The sequence below is a fragment of the Rutidosis leptorrhynchoides genome, chromosome 7, assembly GCF_046630445.1.
Source record: "Rutidosis leptorrhynchoides isolate AG116_Rl617_1_P2 chromosome 7, CSIRO_AGI_Rlap_v1, whole genome shotgun sequence".
NCBI lineage: Eukaryota > Viridiplantae > Streptophyta > Magnoliopsida > Asterales > Asteraceae > Rutidosis > Rutidosis leptorrhynchoides.
This window is the reverse complement of record NC_092339.1, coordinates 271,388,420-271,408,167: the sequence shown is the minus strand read 5'-3', so window position 1 is coordinate 271,408,167 and position 19,748 is coordinate 271,388,420. Positions and strand designations below refer to the sequence as shown.

General features: G+C 35.7%; 2 protein-coding genes across 2 annotated transcripts; both read left to right on the top strand.

Moving 5' to 3' along the window:
- The first annotated feature begins 15,384 nt into the window (after nt 1-15,384).
- LOC139860015 (uncharacterized) lies at nt 15,385-16,786 on the top strand. The gene is made up of 3 exons (XM_071848788.1): nt 15,385-15,583; nt 15,840-16,064; nt 16,152-16,786. Exons 1-3 carry the CDS (start codon nt 15,385-15,387, stop codon nt 16,784-16,786), a joined length of 1,059 nt encoding a protein of 352 aa, XP_071704889.1.
- A 36-nt stretch (nt 16,787-16,822) lies between these two features.
- LOC139860014 (uncharacterized) lies at nt 16,823-17,347 on the top strand. Its single transcript, XM_071848787.1, has one exon. It carries the CDS (start codon nt 16,823-16,825, stop codon nt 17,345-17,347), a length of 525 nt encoding a protein of 174 aa, XP_071704888.1.
- The last annotated feature ends 2,401 nt before the right edge of the window (nt 17,348-19,748 follow it).

The following is a 19,748-nucleotide window of genomic DNA, read 5'->3' as shown; positions in this document are numbered from 1 at the left end:
ATAAGTTCTCGCTTACACCCGGCAAGTGTAACTAATGATAATCGAATTGAGGATTTTGTTCTAACTTGTATGTAGAATGTTTGTTTTCTTGTACTTGTGTTCACTTAGTAAAATGAAACGTTTATGTTTTCTCAGCCCAAATGTAAGTTCAAAAGAGTAAAAGTGGGACTATGATCTCACCTTGAGTGCACGTATGTAAAAGTACTTCAACAAGTAAACGTGTGCAAGAACGAATTCTAGTCTTGACCTAAACAAATAGGTTTGTATCAATATCGGTAAACACGGTCGGTCAAAGTGTTCAATTCGTCCTATGGCTCGTTACGACTCTACTACTATAGCGTGTAAGTCAAATTGTCACGTTTTATGCAAGATACAAGTATTAAAGCATGTTAGAACGATTGCACAAACATTTGGTTAAGTTTGATTAAAAGTCAACTTGGGTTGGGTCAAAGTCAACGAAAAAGTCAACACGTTCGGGTCGGGTCTCGAACTATTTTTCTGAGGTTTTTAATTATATATGAGCATGTTAGAACAAATTACATGTGAATCGGAGGTGCGTATCATAACAAACATTTTTCGTAAAATGGCAAACCAAAACAGTCCCTGGCAGTGCATCTGGACGGCGTCCAGATTTGCTGGACGGCGTCCAGCATTGAAGGACTGGACGGCGTCCAAGAATCTGGACGGCGTCCAGATCAGTATGCATGTCCTGTTTTGCTGCAACACACAAATGCACGAACCAAAACCCAAACAATCCCAATTTATGACCCGCAAACAATCAAAACATGTATCTTATATCATCGGAAAGGTATTTTGACAAGGAAAACAACTAAACATATTTCATCAATCAATCTACTACTTACAACAACCAAAATCACATTGAATGCTCAACATTTATTACATTCATGTTCATAAATGCGGTTTGGTGATTCGGGAACTTACTACCTACATACAATACGCCGTTTCGTAGGTAATCAAGCATACAATCTAACTAAATACTTACTAACAACAATTCATGGCATTCAATGCATCAAATGTTCACATTTAGTTCTATCAAACCCTGACCAACATCACCAAAATCAATAATCAAGTTTATGAAGTTTTCTAAAACAACCTACACATCAAATTGAAGCTAGTGATACTAGTAACACAATTAAAACATGAACTTTTAATATCTAACAACTTTTAAGCAACTAAATCTCAAGAACAACACCCCAAAATTTAAGTTCATGCTAGTTACTTCAAAACAACAAGATCGAGCATACAAATCATATATTCATATTAGACTTGAGCCACATACACTAATTAACACTTCTATAAGTTAAAAACATCAAGAACACAAAATCTAGTGATTTTAGAAAGTTACCTAAATGTAATGAAATCGGTATGGAATCGAAGAGGAAGTTGCAAGGATTCCAAATATGTAATTTGTTTTGTAAACACTTGCTAAATCGGATTTGGATGATGATTCTTTGGATTTGAGTTTGAGAGAAAATGTTGAAGTAGTAAAGGAGAAAGAGATGAATGTATGGATGAGAGTGAAGGGTTGACCCCTTGACCTAGTCAAAGGTTTGGTCCCTTGGCAAGTTTAGTCCCTCAAGTTTCATTCGGGTGCGTGAATTACCTAAACGAGATAATTTAAAACGCGTATCAACGGGAGATGTTATAAATATATAACGGACTTTAAAATAGTCTAACGGAAAAAGGCGGGATGTTACATTACCTACTCCTTAAAAGAAATTTCTTCCCGAAATTTAAGTAGGCGTAGTAGTCGTTATTTCTTCCTCGGGATCTTGCGTTTCCGAATTCACGAATAGATGAGGATACTTCCTTTGCATTTGATCTTGTCATTCCCAAGTAAACTCGGGTCCCCTTTTGGCGTTCCAACGGACCTTGACAATTGGAATTCGGCTTTGTTTTAACGTTTTGACGGAGGTGTCCACAATTTCAACCGGTTCCTCCACGAAATGAAGTTTGTCATCATTGGTAAGCTCCTCGAGAGGGATGACAATATCGGGTTTGGCAAGGCACTTTTTCAACTTGGATACATGGAAAGTAGGATGAACGAAGCTCAATTGAGGCGAAAGATCTAAACGATAAGCAATGGTTCTAACACGCTCCAAGATTTCGAAAGGACCAATATACCGCGGATTTAGCTTCCCACATTTCCCGAAACGGATTACACCTTTCCAAGGTGCGACTTTTAACATTACGCGATCACCGACTTGAAATTCAAGGTCGTTGCGTCTTTTGTCAGTACAGTTCTTTTGATGACTTCGGGCCGTCCAAAGCCTATCTCGGATTTGAACGATCTTCTCGGTTATTTCATGAATGAGTTCGGGTCCGGTGATTTGTGTGTCGCCTACTTCGGACCAACAAAGAGGTGAACGACATTTTCGGCCATATAAAGCTTCGAATGGTGCGGCGTTAATACTCGCGTGATAACTATTCTTGTAGGAGAATTCGGCGAGAGGCAAGTGCTTATCCCAAGCTTTTCCAAAGTCGATTACACAAGCTCGTAGCATGTCTTCCAAAGTTTGAATTGTGCGTTCGCTTTGTCCGTCAGTTTGTGGATGATATGTGGTGCTCATGTCTAAATGCGTTCCCAACACTTCTTGTAAAGTACGCCAAAATCTAGAAACAAAACGGCCATCTCGGTCGGAAATAATTGATAAGGGTACACCGTGACGGGCTATGATTTCTTTAATGTAAAGTTGTGCGAGTTTCTCCATGTTTTTGGTTTCCTTCATGGCTAGGAAGTGCGCGGATTTGGTGAGGCGGTCAACAATAACCCAAATAGTATCATAACCGCCCACTGTCTTTGGTAGTTTGGTGATAAAATCCATCGTTATCCTTTCCCACTTCCATTGCGGGATCTCGGGTTGTTGAAGTAGTCCGGACGGTCTTTGATGTTCGGCTTTGACTTTGGAGCAAGTTAGGCATTTTCCAACGTAAGTAGCGACATCCCTTTTAATGTTCGGCGACCAATATTGTTCTTTGAGGTCGTGGTACATCTTATTAACACCAGGTTGAATCGAATATCTTGACTTATGGGCCTCGTCTAAAATAAGGCTTCGCAAGTCCCCATAACTTGGTACCCAAATTCTTCCGGCGAAATATCAGAGTCCGGTTTCTTTAACTTCGAATCGAGAGGTGAGGACGTTCAAGTGTTCGAGGGAGATGTTTTCATCCTTGAGAGCCTCATCTTGGGCTACACGGATTTGACTATTGAGGTTGGTGTGAATGGTGATGTTTAAAGCTCGGACTCGAAGAGGCACAGTTCTTTCTTTTCGACTTAAGGCATCGGCTACTACATTTGCCTTCCCGGGATGGTAACGAAGCTCACAATCATAATCGTTCAAAGTTTCAATCCACCGTCGTTGTCTCATGTTTAGTTGCTTTTGGTCGAAGATGTGTTGGAGGCTTTTGTGATCGGTAAAGATGGTACTTTTGGTCCCATAAAGATAGTGTCTCCATATTTTAAGTGCAAAGACAACGGATCCGAGTTCGAGATCATGTGTCGTGTAGTTTTGTTCATGAATTTTGAGTTGTCGAGAGGCATAAGCAATGACTTTATTTCGTTGCATCAACACGCACCCAAAACCATGTTTCGAGGCATCGCAATATATAACAAAATCATCATTGCCTTCGGGAATTGACAAGATAGGAGCGGTGGTAAGCTTTGTCTTCAAGATTTGAAATGTGGACTCTTGCTCGGTCGCCCAAATGAATTTCTTTCCCTTGTGAGTTAACGCAGTTAAAGGACGTGCAACCAAAGAGAAGTTTTCGATGAACCTACGATAGTACCCGGCGAGACCCAAAAATTGACGAATGTGAGTAGGAGTGGTAGGATCCATTTACTAATGGCTTCAATTTTCATGGGATCGACTTTAATACCTTGATCACTCACAACATGACCAAGAAATTGAACTTCCTTCAACCAAAATTCACATTTAGAGAATTTGGCATATAGTCGTTCTTGTCTCAAGAGTTCAAGCACAAGTCGGAGATGTTGTTCGTCCTCTTCTTCGCTTTTAGAATAGATCAAGATGTCATCGATGAACACAATAACGAATTTATCGAGATACGGTTTGCACACGTGGTTCATAAGATCCATGAACACTGCCGGTACGTTAGTGAGACCAAATGGCATTACAAGAAATTCATAACTACCATAACGAGTTCGAAAAGCGGTTTTGGAGACATCTTCCCCCTTAACCCTTAATTGATGATAACCCGAGCGGAGATCGATTTTCAAATATACACGAGATCCTTGTAGTTGATCAAAGAGGTCATCGATGCGAGGAAGAGGATATCGGTTCTTAACCGTCAATTTATCTAGTTCACGATAGTAGATACACATTCGTAGGGATCCATCTTTCTTTTTAACAAATAAAATCGGAGTGCCCTATGGTGAATGGCTAGGTTGGATAAAACCACGGTCAAGTAGTTCTTGGATTTGACTTTGCAATTCTTGCATTTCAGAGGGAGCAATTCTATACGGTGCACGTGCTATGGGTGCGGCTCCTGGAATAAGATCGATTTGGAATTTTACCGGTCGATGATGTGGAAGACCCGGCAATTCGTCGGGAAATACATTGGAAAAGTCACTAACAATTGGCACATCATTGATATGCTTCTCATCGAACTCGACTTTCTTAACATGGGCAAGGATTGCAAAACAACCCTTACGGAGTAATTTTCTAACTTTAAGGCACGAAACGATGTTGAGTCCGTAGCAACTCTTATCGCCATAAACAATCAAGGGTTCACCATTCTCGATAGGAATTCGGATTGCTTTAAGATCACAAAGGATGTGAGATTTCATTTTGGCTAACCAATTCATACCGATTATTACATCGAAGCTTCCTAGTTCCATGGGTATCAAGTCAATTTCAAACTCATTACCCAAAATGTTTAACGTACACCCCCGGTAATATGTGTCGGCACTCAATACTTTCCCGTTGGCTACTTCAATGGTGTAAGTGGTATCTAGTAGAAGTGGTGGAGTGCTAAAAGAATGAGTCAAAGTCTTGGATATAAAACTCTTATCGGCACCCGAATCGAATAAGCAAGAAACATAAGAATTGTTGAGAAGAAACGTACCCGTGACTAGTTCATTGTCATCTCGGGCTTCCTCAGTGTTAATGTTGAAAGCTCGGCCGCGCGTATTGGGGTTATCTTTCTTCTTTGGGCATGCATTTATATAATGACCCGTTTGCCCACATTCATAACAAGTGACCGTCTTTGGTGCATTGGGCCCCTTTCGAGAAACGGGGGCGGCACTTTTACATTCGTTGGCCTTATGACCAATTCCTTGGAACCAATGGCAAATTAGCTTGCTACATTCACCAAAGTGATGCTTGTTACATTTGTTTCAAAGTGGTAGGTTTCCGGCATAACGCTTCTTGCCGTCAGAGGTGAAAGGCTTCTTGGCAAAGTTGTTGTTGCTTGATTGGGGGCTTCCCATTTTCTTTTGTTGTTACCCGACTTATCCTCGGCTTTAGGTGCCGGCACTACAATTTCATCCACTATTTCTATCAATTTGCGGGCCATGTTCAAAGCTTCTTGATGATTAGTGGGTTTGGATGACATTACTCCGTGTTTGATGCTCTTTGGAAGACCATCCATGTAAAGTTCAACCCTTAAGGATTCGGGGTTCACAAGGTTTCGGCACATCAAGGCTAGTTCGGAAAATCGTTGATTATAGGCCTTGAGATCATTTCCGACCGCTTTTAAAGTTCTTAGCTCTTGTTCGAGCCTTCGGGTTTCTTCATGAGGGAAATATTCGACGATCATCTTTTCCCTTAAGTCGGCCCAAGAGAGGGCGTGAGCTTCATCGGTACCCACCGATTGCACATAGGTGTTCCACCATGTGAGGGCGATACAGGCGAAAGTGTGAGTGGAGTATTTGACCTTATCTTGGTCCCGACAACCGCTTATGCTAAAAATGGCCTCCGTTTGTTCGAACCATCAAGTGAGAGTAACCGGTCCCCCGGTCCCATTAAAAGTATGAGGTTTGCACCCCATGAAGGCTTTGTAGGAGCATCCCTCATTTGAATTACCGGATCCATTGCTGTTGTTGTGGTTGTTGTTATTGTTGTTGTTGGATGAGTGACCGGCCATGGCCGTATCCACGGCGGTGGCTATCATTCGTTGAAGGGCTTGTTCAGGAGTCTCATGGAATGGCACACGGCGAGGAGGCATTGTTCCTTCAAAACACAAGAATATCGTTGATTAATATTCTTAATAATACTAACTGTGATATGGAATAAGGATAGAGAGAAAATTTTCCTTGACTCGCCTTAAATTCTTTATGTCATAATGTCGGAACGTTCATATGAGTCACCGTAATATAATCCCGGAAATTATATTACCCTGATTCATATGTGCATTCGACATTATTTCATATAGTCAAGGTGGCGTGTCAATCAAATTAAACAACGTGAGATTAAGATGAAATAAGAGTAGATATGAGTAGAAACGTTCGAGTATAAATGCACAAGTAGTCAGGTAATTCCTACTTCAAGTCTATATGCCGGTTGTAGTCTAGACTCACTAATGTACCCTATGACTCGGGGTTGACACCATTGAACTCTAAATCCCTACAACCAACGCTATGATACCATCTGTAGCGACCTGACAAAATTGTCATTGACGACGTCGTCTACTTAGGTCCCGTTACGTGGTCATAAGTCTTTAATAACAAAGTTTGACCAAAATATGTCGCATTCATTTCAATTATAAAGATGTTTTAAGGTTTACAAAGTAGTTCGACAACTAGTTACATTACAAAGTTTAAAGTACAATTGAAACATATGCGACACAATTTAAAAGTAGCCAAAAGACGCTCCATGTATGCATATATATACTCGATATCCAATGCAAGTATCAAAAATAATGAGCGAAAGCATGTATCACAACACGTTCAAGGACCTGAGAAAAACATAGAAATCTGTCAACGAAAACGTTGGTGAAATCATAGGTTTAAGTAAGTAAGTAAGTACAAATGAACCACAAGATTTGTATCATTGAAATAATAGTTAACCATTCTAAAATTTGTTATCACGAGCACCCAATTATCAAGGTTTAACTTTCCATCCATAGAACCCCATCACAATAGTGTTAGAACATACACTGTTTCTCGAAAATACATTTCATCCGAATAACGGTAGCGAACCGTCCGAATGAGGGTTTGTCAAACCCATATGGCCATATAACATAAGTTCTCGCTTACACCCGGCAAGTGTAACTAATGATAATCAAATTGAGGATTTTGTTCTAACTCATATGTAGAATGTTTGTTTTCTTGTACTTGTGTTCACTTAGTAAAATGAAACGTTTATGTTTTCTCATCCCAAATGTAAGTTCAAAAGAGTAAAAGTGGGACTATGATCTCATCTTGAGTGCACGTATGTAAAAGTACTTCAACAAGTAAACGTGTGCAAGAACGAATGCTAGTCTTGACCTAAACAAATAGGTTTGTATCAATATCGGTAAACACGGTTGGTCAAAGTGTTCAATTAGTCATGTGGCTCGTTACGACTCGACTACTATAGCATGTGAGTCAAATTGTCACATTTTATGCAAGATACAAGTATTAAAGCATGTTAGAACGATTGCACAAACATTTGGTTAAGTTTGATTAAAAGTCAACTTGGGTCGGGTCAAAGTCAATGAAAAAGTCAACACGTTCAGGTCGGGTCTCGAACTATTTTTCTGAGGTTTTTAATCATATATGAGCATGTTAGAACAAGTTACATGTGAATCGGAGGTGCGTAGCATAGCAAACATTTATCATAAAATGGCAAACCAAAACAGTCCCTGGGAGTGCATCTGGACGGCGTCCAGCATTGAAGGACTGGACGGCGTCCAAGAATCTGGATGGCGTCCAGATCAGTATGCAGGTCCTGTTTTGCTGCAACACACAAATGCACGAACCAAAACCCAAACAATCCCAATTTATGACCCGCAAACAATCAAAACATGTATCTTATATCATCGGAAAGGTATTTTGACGAGGAAAACAACTAAGCATATTTCATCAATCAATCTACCACTTACAACAACCAAAATCACATTGAGTGCTCAACATTTATTACATTCAAGTTCATAAATGCGGTTTGGTGATTCGGGAACTTACTACCTACATACAATACACCGTTTTGTAGGTAATCAAGCATACAATCCAACTAAACACTTACCAACAACAATTCATGGCATTCAATGCATCAAATATTCACATTTAGTTCTATCAAACCCTAACCAACATCACCAAAATCAATAATCAAGTTTATAAAGTTTTCTAAAACAACCTACACATCAAATTGAAGCTAGTGATACTAGTAACACAATTAAAACATGAACTTTTAACATCTAACAACTTTTAAGCAACTAAATCTCAAGAACAACACACCAAAATTTAAGTTCATGCTAGTTACTTCAAAACAACAAGATCGAGCATACAAATTATATATTCATATTAGACTTGAGCCATAGACACTAATTAACACTTCTATAAGTTAAAAACATCAAGAACACAAAATCTAGTGATTTTAGAAAGTTACCCAAATGTAATGAAATCGGTATGGAATTGAAGAGGAAGTTGCAAGGATTCCAAATATGTAATTTGTTTTGTAAAACACTTGCTAAATCGGATTTGGAGGATGATTCTTTGGATTTGAGTTTGAGAGAAAATGTTGAAGTAGTAAAGGAGAAAGAGATGAATGTATGGATGAGAGTGAAGGGTTGACCCCTTGACCTATTCAAAGGTTTGGTCCCTTGGTAAGTTTAGTCTCTCAAGTTTCATTCGGGTGCGTGAATTACCTAAATGAGATAATTTAAAACACGTATCAACGGGAGATGTTATAAATATATAACGGACTTTAAAATAGTCTACCGGAAAAAGGTGGGATGTTACAATATACGTATCCGTTCACCAAAGAACAACTATTACATTCAAATTCAATTTCATATTCGGATTTTGACCGATCAGAATCCAAGTCAAGATTTGACAAGTGGCATAATGAAGAAAATAATGGACAAAATAAAAATTGATTAGTAACCAATTAATTAACTACATAAAACTTTAAACCTATACTAATCAAATCCTAGCTAACTGTTCCTAGCTAACTGTTCCTATAACCGTTATGACTATTTCCTTATTACATTTTATTTATTGTCATTTTAATTATCGCAATTTATTTATCGCAAATTTTAATTATCGCAATTTATTTATCGCAATTTTAATACTCGCAATTTTATTTATCATCATTTAATTACTGTTATTTATTTTACGCACTTTAAATATCGGCGGATAAATTGGGACACGTATACAATATTTTGACATATGATATTGACATCATCTATATATATTATTTTGAAAAACACATAAGACACTATATGCGGTAATGCTCGAGTTAGCATATAATGGGTCGAGGTTAATTCTAAAATAATATATATACCATGGGTTGTGATCGAGTCTGAGACATGTATACAATGGGTTACGATACGTCTTAATTAAGTAAATTATATATTGAACTATTGGACTATTGGACTACTAACATTAGACTACTAACCTTGGATAATTAAAAGGTATTAAAAGAGTAGGAAATATTAATTACAACATTCTGACTTAAAATATCGTTAATAAGTTACATCTACTACAGTCAAATAATTCCTCAAGTTTGCCACTTGATTCCATCTTAAACATCATTTGTATCTTGACAAATTACAATCTTCATTCAAACCTTTAAAAATTCTTGAAGACATCTCGGATTGTTAACTAATGATTCAGATATGATAACATTGAATGCTGATGAAGCAGCAAAAGTTGCAGATGGTCTTAATGGCAAAAAATTTGATGATAAAGAGTGGTGTGTTGAAAAAGCTCAGATTTGAAACTGAAAAACGGATTGAGCAAACCATAAAGGAGGCCGAGGACAAATACAAGGACCAAACCCTATATTCAAAGAATCCAGATAATTCTGTATCTGATGAAATCTTTAGAGAATATCTTACTCCGTACTCATGTTAAATCTTGTGGAAAATCTTTCTTCATCAACCTTCGATCTTAGAAGTTCTGAAAAATATCATCAGAAATATCTTCGATATTTCTGAGGATATTTTCATAACTCTTCTTGTCCGAAATTAGTTATCTCTTCGTGCTATCCACATTACATCACGAAGGAAACTGTTTTAGTTTCTTTATTCTGTAAAAGTTCAAGTTTTAAATTATGAATGATTTCTGGGGAAGTGTTGGAAATTGAAGCATGAGTTAGTATAATATAATGACTTCCGTCCAACGTGATTATATTACAGTAAGTCATGCTAAATTTCTAATGGAAAGTGATGATTCACAGACAATACCGTCATCATGTGCCATGTTACACGACTCTTTCATTCTACTTAATCTCTAAGCATATCACGGAAATATTTTCCTTGATATTTCTGTTCTTCCGTAATTCCGACAGTTTGCTAATAAATCGTGCTATTACCTTTCCTTTCTACTTAATATATTATGATCATTCGAAACTTCATACCTACGAATTCTGGACCATTAATCGCTTGACTTAAAGTCGGGAAGAAGAAACAAAAGCATGAAACTCTGAAATATAAGGAAAAATATAAAGCCCAATAACAACACAGAAATTACAAACCGTGTATATCTATGCGAATAGCAATATAAAGACACGTGAGAATGAAAAACACTATAACCCCAAGGTAATAGTAGAAGAAAATAAATTCTTCCGGTGGCAGATGAAAAAGAAGAATGAAAGATACGATAGCTAGGAAAATATCAAGAATCAGAACTGGATTCAACATCTTCAAAATCTTTTGGAGGTATAAATTGAGGAAGAAAGTATAGGAGTAGTGAAAATAATGAAACGGGAGAAGTAATTTATAGCGAAATATCAGGCATAACAATCAAGGTAGATGATCACATTTAATTAAAGAGGATCCTAATTTCCTTAATTACCGAAGAATCAAATCTTATATAGATTACGAAGATTTTCTTTAAATCCCTCGAATCCCAGAAAATCAAACATGACTACGTCAAGAGTTAAGACAAATCTCTATTTCTTTATTTCATTGTTTTGCGATAGCTTCACTTATACTCTTCGCGTAATCGAATTGTTTTATTCATATTACTCGATGATGATAAAACTCTATTTATCAACTCATATTCGTCATGAAAACATTCTTATTGTTAGCCATGACGACCTCGATCAAATTTCAGGATGAAATTTCTTTAACGGGTAGGTACTGTGATGACCCGGAAAATTTCGACTAATTTTAAATCAAACTCTCGATACGATTTAATATTTTTGACACGATAAGCAAAGTCTGTTAGGCTGAGTCTCAAAAATTTTGAACTGATTCATATATGCAATTGACTTTCGACCGTTCTCGACGATTCACGAACAACTAATTGTAAATAGATATGTACATATTTAATTATATATATATATATATATATATATATTAATTTGAAATGTTATATGATTCAATTATTAGAATTTACTATGTAAAATAAATAAAATATGATATTATAATAATTATTATTTAAAACATAACTACATATAAATAAAGTATATTAAAAATAAATATTAAATTATTGTAATACTCGTTGGACGTTTCGATTATTATTTAGAGAAGTTTAATTCGAACTTATGTGATTTTAAAATAAACGGTGATCCGAAAAAGAGTTATATGAATTATAGGCTTATTAAAAATGTATTTATGAGCTAATTGTTAAATTTGAACACTTTTCATATTTTACCTGGAATCGAGCGCGGACAGTGATGTAATTTTTATTTAGTAGTTAATAATCAAATTTTATACCATAATGACTAAAATAAATAAATATAATTACTGTAAAAATTTGGTATTATTCCGAAGACTTTTATCCACCATTGATTATCAACGGAGTATGAGTTACTATTCGCATTAAAATCGTCGGTAGAAGAAGCCAATTCATCCGATGGCTTTTCTATTTGAGATACTGCATATTCACATGTTTCTAACTTTATATTATAATAATAATCATTATCATTACTTTGTTATATTATTGGATTTACTAGTATTGTTTTGTTTCTTCAATTAAGAAACACACGAAGTATACATATAATATATATAAAATATATACTCATTCATATATATTGGATTCATTAACCAATGAACACCATCACCTGTATTTCTCTAATTATTTCCTTCTTTGATTGACTCAACAAAAGATCACCCACCTCTCCTTCCACCACCCTGCACCACCATCATACAACCATCAACGGTCACTCATGAAAACCGCCAACTTCCACATTCAAACCGCCATAGCAAATCACCAACACAAACACACACATACACGATCATAAAACCACTTTGGGTTCTCCATAATGCAACCAATCTCCACTATGACACCCACTTAAACAACCTTTCACCACTATGGAAAAACAACTAATTCGATTACCATAACACCTTCCATCTATCTATTACACATAAGTGTTATTTTTCTGTTTACTATTCCAACATAAAAATCACCATCTCAATATTTATATATACATAGACATATGGAGATATATACTTACACTATCATTTCCACCACCCGTTACCACACCCAACGACCACAACCTCCTAAGACCCACAACCAAACCCTCTCGTTCCAACTACTGGTTGTGTCTGTCTATTGTCGAATAAAAACCGAAGACCAAACAACCCAACACCTTTAATTGATCAAGGATTCGTACTATTGCTAATTGATATACATATGCAGCTGCTGTAGCATCTGTTTCCACGAGTACAACCAACCCAAGAACCACCTTCAAACCGCCATAATTTGTTACGGTACAGCTGCAACGTTTTTCTTTCTGTTTAAACTAAGACACGACAACACCACCAATATTTTTCTTTTTCCTTTTCCTGTTTCATATTTTGTTTTCTTTCCCAATCACCAAAACGGCTACAATCGAACCCATTATATTTTACTGCCGTTAAATATCTGTTTTTCTGTTACATTCAACCATGAGACCACCATTACCCCATACTTGTTACTATTTTCTGTCCGATACAACCAAACCCGAAAACTCTAATTATTGTACTGCTATACGAAGTCAAAACCCACCCAACCTGCTGTAATATTACTGTTAAATGCTTCCTGTTATCTTCTGTTTGAAACCAAGCTATAAACACCCTCACCCCAAACCGTCACCTGCAACTTGTCTTCTACAGCTGCGTCTGCCTTCTATTTCTGTTCACTGTACGAGTACAATATAAATATATACGATTAGGTTGATAAATATTAGAATGATATTGATGATGAAGAACAGCGGCTGCTATTTATTTTTCCTTATGGCTGATAATTTCAATAAAGCTAAACCCCACTTGTCATTCAATGATGTTAATTGTGTTCTACTTTTGTTTCTGTTCCAGCCATTCGAACGACCCAATCTTACCATAGAAACCCACTTGATTCGGTTAATAATCTACTAAACCCAACCTCAAAAACCAGTCCATAATAAACGGCCCAATAGATGGCCCAATACCGCCACCAAACATTACTATTGCAAATGCTACGATTGTCTGTGTAAACGATCAAGTAATATTAATGAGAGGTGCATGACCGAGATCAATGATAATTATGATTTTGATTATAACCGTGTTATGATATTTATCATGACATAATGATAGTGATATTACGGTGAACATGATGAGGTGAAATCGTGATGATGATAGAATATGTGATTCGAGATGATAAATAATAATAATGATCAAATGATAATGATAATGATGATGATAATCGATTATGTATTGATGATGATGAGAAGATGATAAATGTAATAACAAGGATTAGATGATGCGAAGATGATAAATGGGTTTGTAAAAGAAGAAGGATAACAGATTAATGGGTTTAATATAAATAGGTTGCGAATAATAACAGATAAAAACGAGACAGAGAGATGGTTAAGGGTGTTGACGGGTTAGCGAGAGGTCGAGGGTTCGAGCCTGGACAGGGGTGTTTAATTTTTTTTTAAAAGCCTATTACATTAAGGTAGCCTTTCTCTTATTATTATTATTCTTATCATTTTTTATTATTATTATTATTATTATCATAAATATTAGTATTATTATTATTAGTAAAATTATTATTTTTATAATTATTATTATTAGTAGTATCATTATTATTATCATAAAAACTATTATTATTATTATTATTATTATTATTATTATTATTATTATTATTATTATTATTATTATAAAATGAAACAACTTCTTATTTTATCATATAATTATTAATTATATAAAACTATATTTAATACAACCATAGTAATATTTTTAGTAATTATTTATTTAAGGTATACAAAATAAAGATAATTAATTAAGTTATTAATATAACACATGAATTAAAATAACAATTGATATCACTAATAATAATGTATATAAATTTGTTTGATTACAATGTGTTAATATATATAATTGATATAGGTTCGTGAATCCGAGGCCAACCCTGCATTGTTCAGTTTCGTCGTATGCATATTTTTACTACAAAATATCGTATCGTGAGTTTCATTTGCTCCCTTTTTAAATGCTTTTGCAATATATATTTTGGGACTGAGAATACATGCGCTGCTTTTATAACTGTTTTACGAAATAGACACAAGTACTTGAAACTACATTCTATGATTGAATTATTATACCGGATATCACCTTTTTTAGCTTGGTAGCCTAAGAATTTGGGAACAGACCCACAAATTGACGCGAATCCTGAAGATAGATCTATGGGCCTAACAAACCCCATCCAGGTTATGGATGCTTTAGTACTTCGATTTTTATATACAGATGAGTGTACATGTATATTTGGGCATATTCTAGATGCATTTTTTTAATGTCGGTTACTAGGTGTTCACCATATGAATGGATTTTATACAGATGAGTGTTCCTGCATGATGATTTTTGCAGATGAGTGTTCCTGCAGTTAACTATAAAAATTAAATCTTGTGGTCTATTAAAATTATTGAAATGGTTATTATGATAAACCAATGAACTCACCAACCTTTTGGTTGACACTTTTAAGCATGTTTATTCTCAGGTATGAAAGAAATCTTCCGCTGTGCATTTGCTCATTTTAAAGATATTACTTGGAGTCGATCATCGCAATGGGACCAAATATTAAAGACTTCGTCCAGGTGGATTAGGACGGGTCGTTACAGAAGACCTTCTCAAACAAAAGGTTATGATTTTCCATCTACAAATGGTAGGCGTTTTGTCAAAGCTTGGTTCGAAAAATATAATTGGATCGAGTATAGTATTAAGGCGGATAAAGTATATTGTTTGTGTTGCTACTTATTTAGAAATCATTTTGGGCACAAAGGTGGTAGTGAGGCATTCATGATGGACGGGCTCAATAATTGGATAAAGACAGAGAGACTTAAAGAGCATGTTGGACATGTAAATAGCTTTCATAATACGACACTACAAAAGTGTCAATCTTTAAAGAAACCAAATCAATCTATTGCCAACGCCTTTAATAAGCAAGATGAAAAATCAAAAACAGAGTATCGAATGCTGTTGAGTGCTACGGTTTCTGCGTGTAGATATTGTTTGAAATGTTCTCTACCATATTCGTGGTCAAGATGAGTCGAAAAAATCTATTTATAAGGGAAATTTCTTAGAATTGATGGACGTGATCTATATTCATAATGAGGAACTCCGTAAACTGCCGAAAGCTCCGAGGAATAACAAATTGGTGTCTTCTTACATTCAAAAAGATGTTGCTAAGTGATTTAAACAAGAATAACTCGAATGTATCTTTAAGGATATTGGTGATGATGTGTTTGCTTTGTTAGTTGATGAGTCTAGCGATGTATCTAAAAAGGAACAAATGGCTATTGTGTTACGATATGTTGATGCACAAGGACTTGTTAAAAAGAGATTTGTGGGTATTGTTCATGTAAAGGATACACCTTCTTTGTATCTAAAAGCTTCCATTGATTCTTTTTTTTTTACCAAACATAAAGTGAGTATGCAACAATCGAGAGGACAAGGTTATGATGGAGCAAGCAACATGCGAGGTAAGTTCAATGGTTTAAAAGCAAAAATCTTGAAGGAAAATAAATCGGCATATTATGTACATTGTTTTGCTCATCAACTCCAATTAGTGGTTGTAGCGGTTGCAAAAAAAAAGCATTTTGGCATAGTGAACTTCTTTGACAAGATAGTCGTTTTGTTGAATGTTGTTTGTGCTTCTTGCAAACGAAAAGATATTTTGATAGACACAGAGAAAGAAAGGGTAGAAGAACAAATTGGTAGTGGTAAACTAGAAACCGAGAGAGGATTGAATCAAGAGCTTTCTCTTACACGGCCCGGAGATACTCGATGGAATTCTCACTATGATACACTTGTTCGTTTGGTTGATACGTTTCCCTCCGTTATTAAGGTCCTTGAATTTGTTAAAGAAGAAAGAAATAGCTCTTCTAACCAAAATCAAGCGATTGGTCTTTTGAAGTATTTAAAGTCATTTGTTTTTGTTTTTAATTTGCACTTAATGTTGCGCATTTTAGGGGTGACAAATGTATTATCGAAAGCCCTTCGAAGAAAAGATCAAGACATTTTAGAAGCGGTTCAATTAGTGAAGTCAACCAAAGAAAAAGTGCAAGAGTTAAGAATAAATGGGTTTGAACTTTTCTTAACGAAAGTGTCATCTTTTTGTGGGGAACATGGTATCCGAATTTTGAAAATGAATGAAGATTGTATTAATTCAAGGAGACAAAGAGAGAAAATCAATAATCAATAGTATTATGAGATAGAGTGTTTTAATACCGTTTTGGATATGCAAATTCAAGAGTTTGGTGATCGATTTAGTGAAGCTAGTACCGAGTTACTTTCTTGTATGTCGACGTTAAATCCACGTGGTTCATTCTCGATGTTTGATTTGGAAAAATTAAGAAGGTTGTGTGACTTATATCCAAAAGATTTTACTAGTGCGGATAAGTTTGAACTTGAGGATGAACTTCAAATATACCATAATAGTGTCCAAAAAGATCCAAAGTTTAAGGACTTGAAAGGTATTGCCGACCGTGCTAGAGTGATGGTGGAAACAAGGAAATATATAAGTTATCCGTTGCTTTATCGATTATTAAAGCTAGCATTGGTGTTACCCGTTGCGACCACAACCGTTGAGCGATGTTTTTCGGCAATGAAAATTGTAAAGTCGAACCTACGCAATCGTATTTCGAAGGAGTTTCTTAATGCTTGTTTAATTTGTACAATTGAAAGAGAAGCTCTAGCCGAAGTTAAAGATAAAGATGTAATGAAACATTTCCATCATATGCATTTACGTAGAAGAAATTGCTAGTTTAAGGTACATTTCGTGTCGTTTTTTGGTTACATTTGGTGATTTTTTTTTTTTTAAGCTTTTGTTGAAAATTTTTGTAACATCCCGCGTTTTTCCGTTAAATTTATTTTTAACACCGTCTTTTTTTTTTAAATAATACTTTTCGTTATTTAAATTCGTAGTTTCCGTTGACTAACGTTCATAATAATTCCGTCATTCAATTATAACATCTCTCGTTAACTTGCGTTTTAAAAATATTCGATCGGTTAAATCCCGCACCCGCTTTGAAACTCGAGGGACCGGAGTTGCCAAATGGGCAAACTAGTTGACTAGGTCAACTAGTCAACCCATTTTTCCACCATTCAATCCCTCCATCTCTCTCTCTTTCTTTCTTTTTTTTCTCTCAAGAACACAAACATAATTCATCATCTAAATTCGGATCGGGAAGCAAACTTCAAAACAAATTACATATTCGTGATCCTCTCATCATCCTCTTCGATTTGGTACCAATTTCATCCATTTTGGGTAACATTTCTAAAACACTAAATTTCTCTAAATTCGTTTTATATACTTGAAATTGTGTTAGTTAGTGTCTATGGCTCGTGTGTAACATGAATATATGTTTTGTTTGCTCGATTTGTGGTTTGGAGTAACTAGTTTGAGTTTTTGAAATGGGTTTGCTTAATCCTTGATTTTGGATGAGTTAATGTTGTTAGTTTGTTTAAGTGCATGTTTTAATTGTGTTACTAGTATCATTAGCCACATTTGGATGTGTAGGTTGATTAAGAAAACTTCAAAAACCCGATTAATGATTTTGTGATGTTTGACTAGGGTTTGATAGTTCTTGACATGAACTTTTGGATGCTTAAATTCCATGGAGTGTTAATTGTTAGTGTTTAGTAGTAATGTATGCTTCATTACCTTCAAAACGGCATATCGTATGTGTAAATTGGATTCCCGAATCATAAAATACGTTTTACGAACTTGAAACTTTGAAAATAAACCTTTCTTGATCAATTGACGAGTTTTCGGTTATTGTAAATGATGTTTTTGATTGATGATATATGGTTAGTTGTATTCCTCGTCAAAATACCTTTTCGACGATATATGATAGGCATTATAAGTGTTTGCGGGTCAAGAATTGGGTTGGAAAAGGTTTTGGTTCGTGCACACTTGGAAAAACTGACCAGAATTCTCTGGCCAGGTAGTGGCGCGGCGTGCCACATACCCGCGCGGCGCGCAGAATCGCCTGGCCAGATTCTGCTCACTTTGTCACATTTCACGCGAAATGTTTGACTAGCTACCGACCTCCGATTCACATGAAACTTGTTTTAATATACTTGTATATGAATATTTAGCATAGAAAAATAGTTCGGGACCCGACCCGAACGCGTTGACTTTTTCGTTGACTTTGACAAAGTTTGACTTTTAGTCAAACTTAACCAAACTTTTATACAATCATTCTAACATGCTTTTATACTTGTTTCTTGTATGAAACTTGACAACGTGATTCGCATGCTATACTTAATCGAGTCGTAACGAGCCATAGGACTAATTGAACACATTTCACCCGACCTTGTGTCGTAACCAGTTGATTGATACAACTTACTTGTTTAGGTCAAGGCTAAGCAACTTTCATGCATACGTTACTTGTTGAAGTACTTTTATACTCGTGCACTCGAGGTGAGATCATAGTCCCACCCTTTTCAACAACTTTTTATACTTTAAATTGTGGGCTGAGAAACATATACTTTGTTACATTTTGTACTACTTGCTTTTATACTTTGAACACAAGTACAAGGAAAACAAACATTCCACAGCGAGTTAGAACAAAAATCCTCAATTCGATTATCATTAGTTACACTTGCAGGGTGTAAGCGAGAACTTATATTGTGTGGCCATACGGGTTTGACAAACCCTCATTACGGACGGTTCGCTACCGTCTACGGATGAAATATATTTTCGGAAAACAGTGTATGTTCTAACACTATTGTGATGGGGTTCTATGGAAGGAAACGTTAAGTCTTGATAATTGGGTGCTCGCGAACCAACTTTTGGAATGCAACTTTTGGATGATCAATTTATGGAAATACTAAATCTTGTGGTTCAAAATATAACTTTTATTAATACACCTATGATTTCACCAACGTTTTTCGTTGACAGTTTTCTATATGTTTCTCAGGTTCATACATGGCTATTTGATACATGCTTCCGCGTACACTCATACTTGCTTGGGGTCAAGCATACATGCATACACTCTGATTATTTGCTTGGAGTCAAGATACATACATACATACGCTAGTGATAGCACCTTTGGATTCAAACTTTTGTTTACATACTTACGCTATTTATAGCAACTGTGTTTTTCAACTTATATTATGTCGCAAGTTATTTCATTTATACTTTATGACTTTTGTAAACT

Coding starts and splice junctions, on each gene's coding strand:
- LOC139860015 (XM_071848788.1), top strand. CDS start 15,385: ATGGACGGGCTCAATAATTGGATAAAGACAGAGAGACTTAAAGAGCAT. Junction 15,584..15,839: donor GAGTGCTACGGTTTCTGCGT/GTAGATATTGTT, acceptor TTGCTTTGTTAG/TTGATGAGTCTAGCGATGTA. Junction 16,065..16,151: donor TGGAGCAAGCAACATGCGAG/GTAAGTTCAATG, acceptor AACTCCAATTAG/TGGTTGTAGCGGTTGCAAAA.
- LOC139860014 (XM_071848787.1), top strand. CDS start 16,823: ATGCAAATTCAAGAGTTTGGTGATCGATTTAGTGAAGCTAGTACCGAG.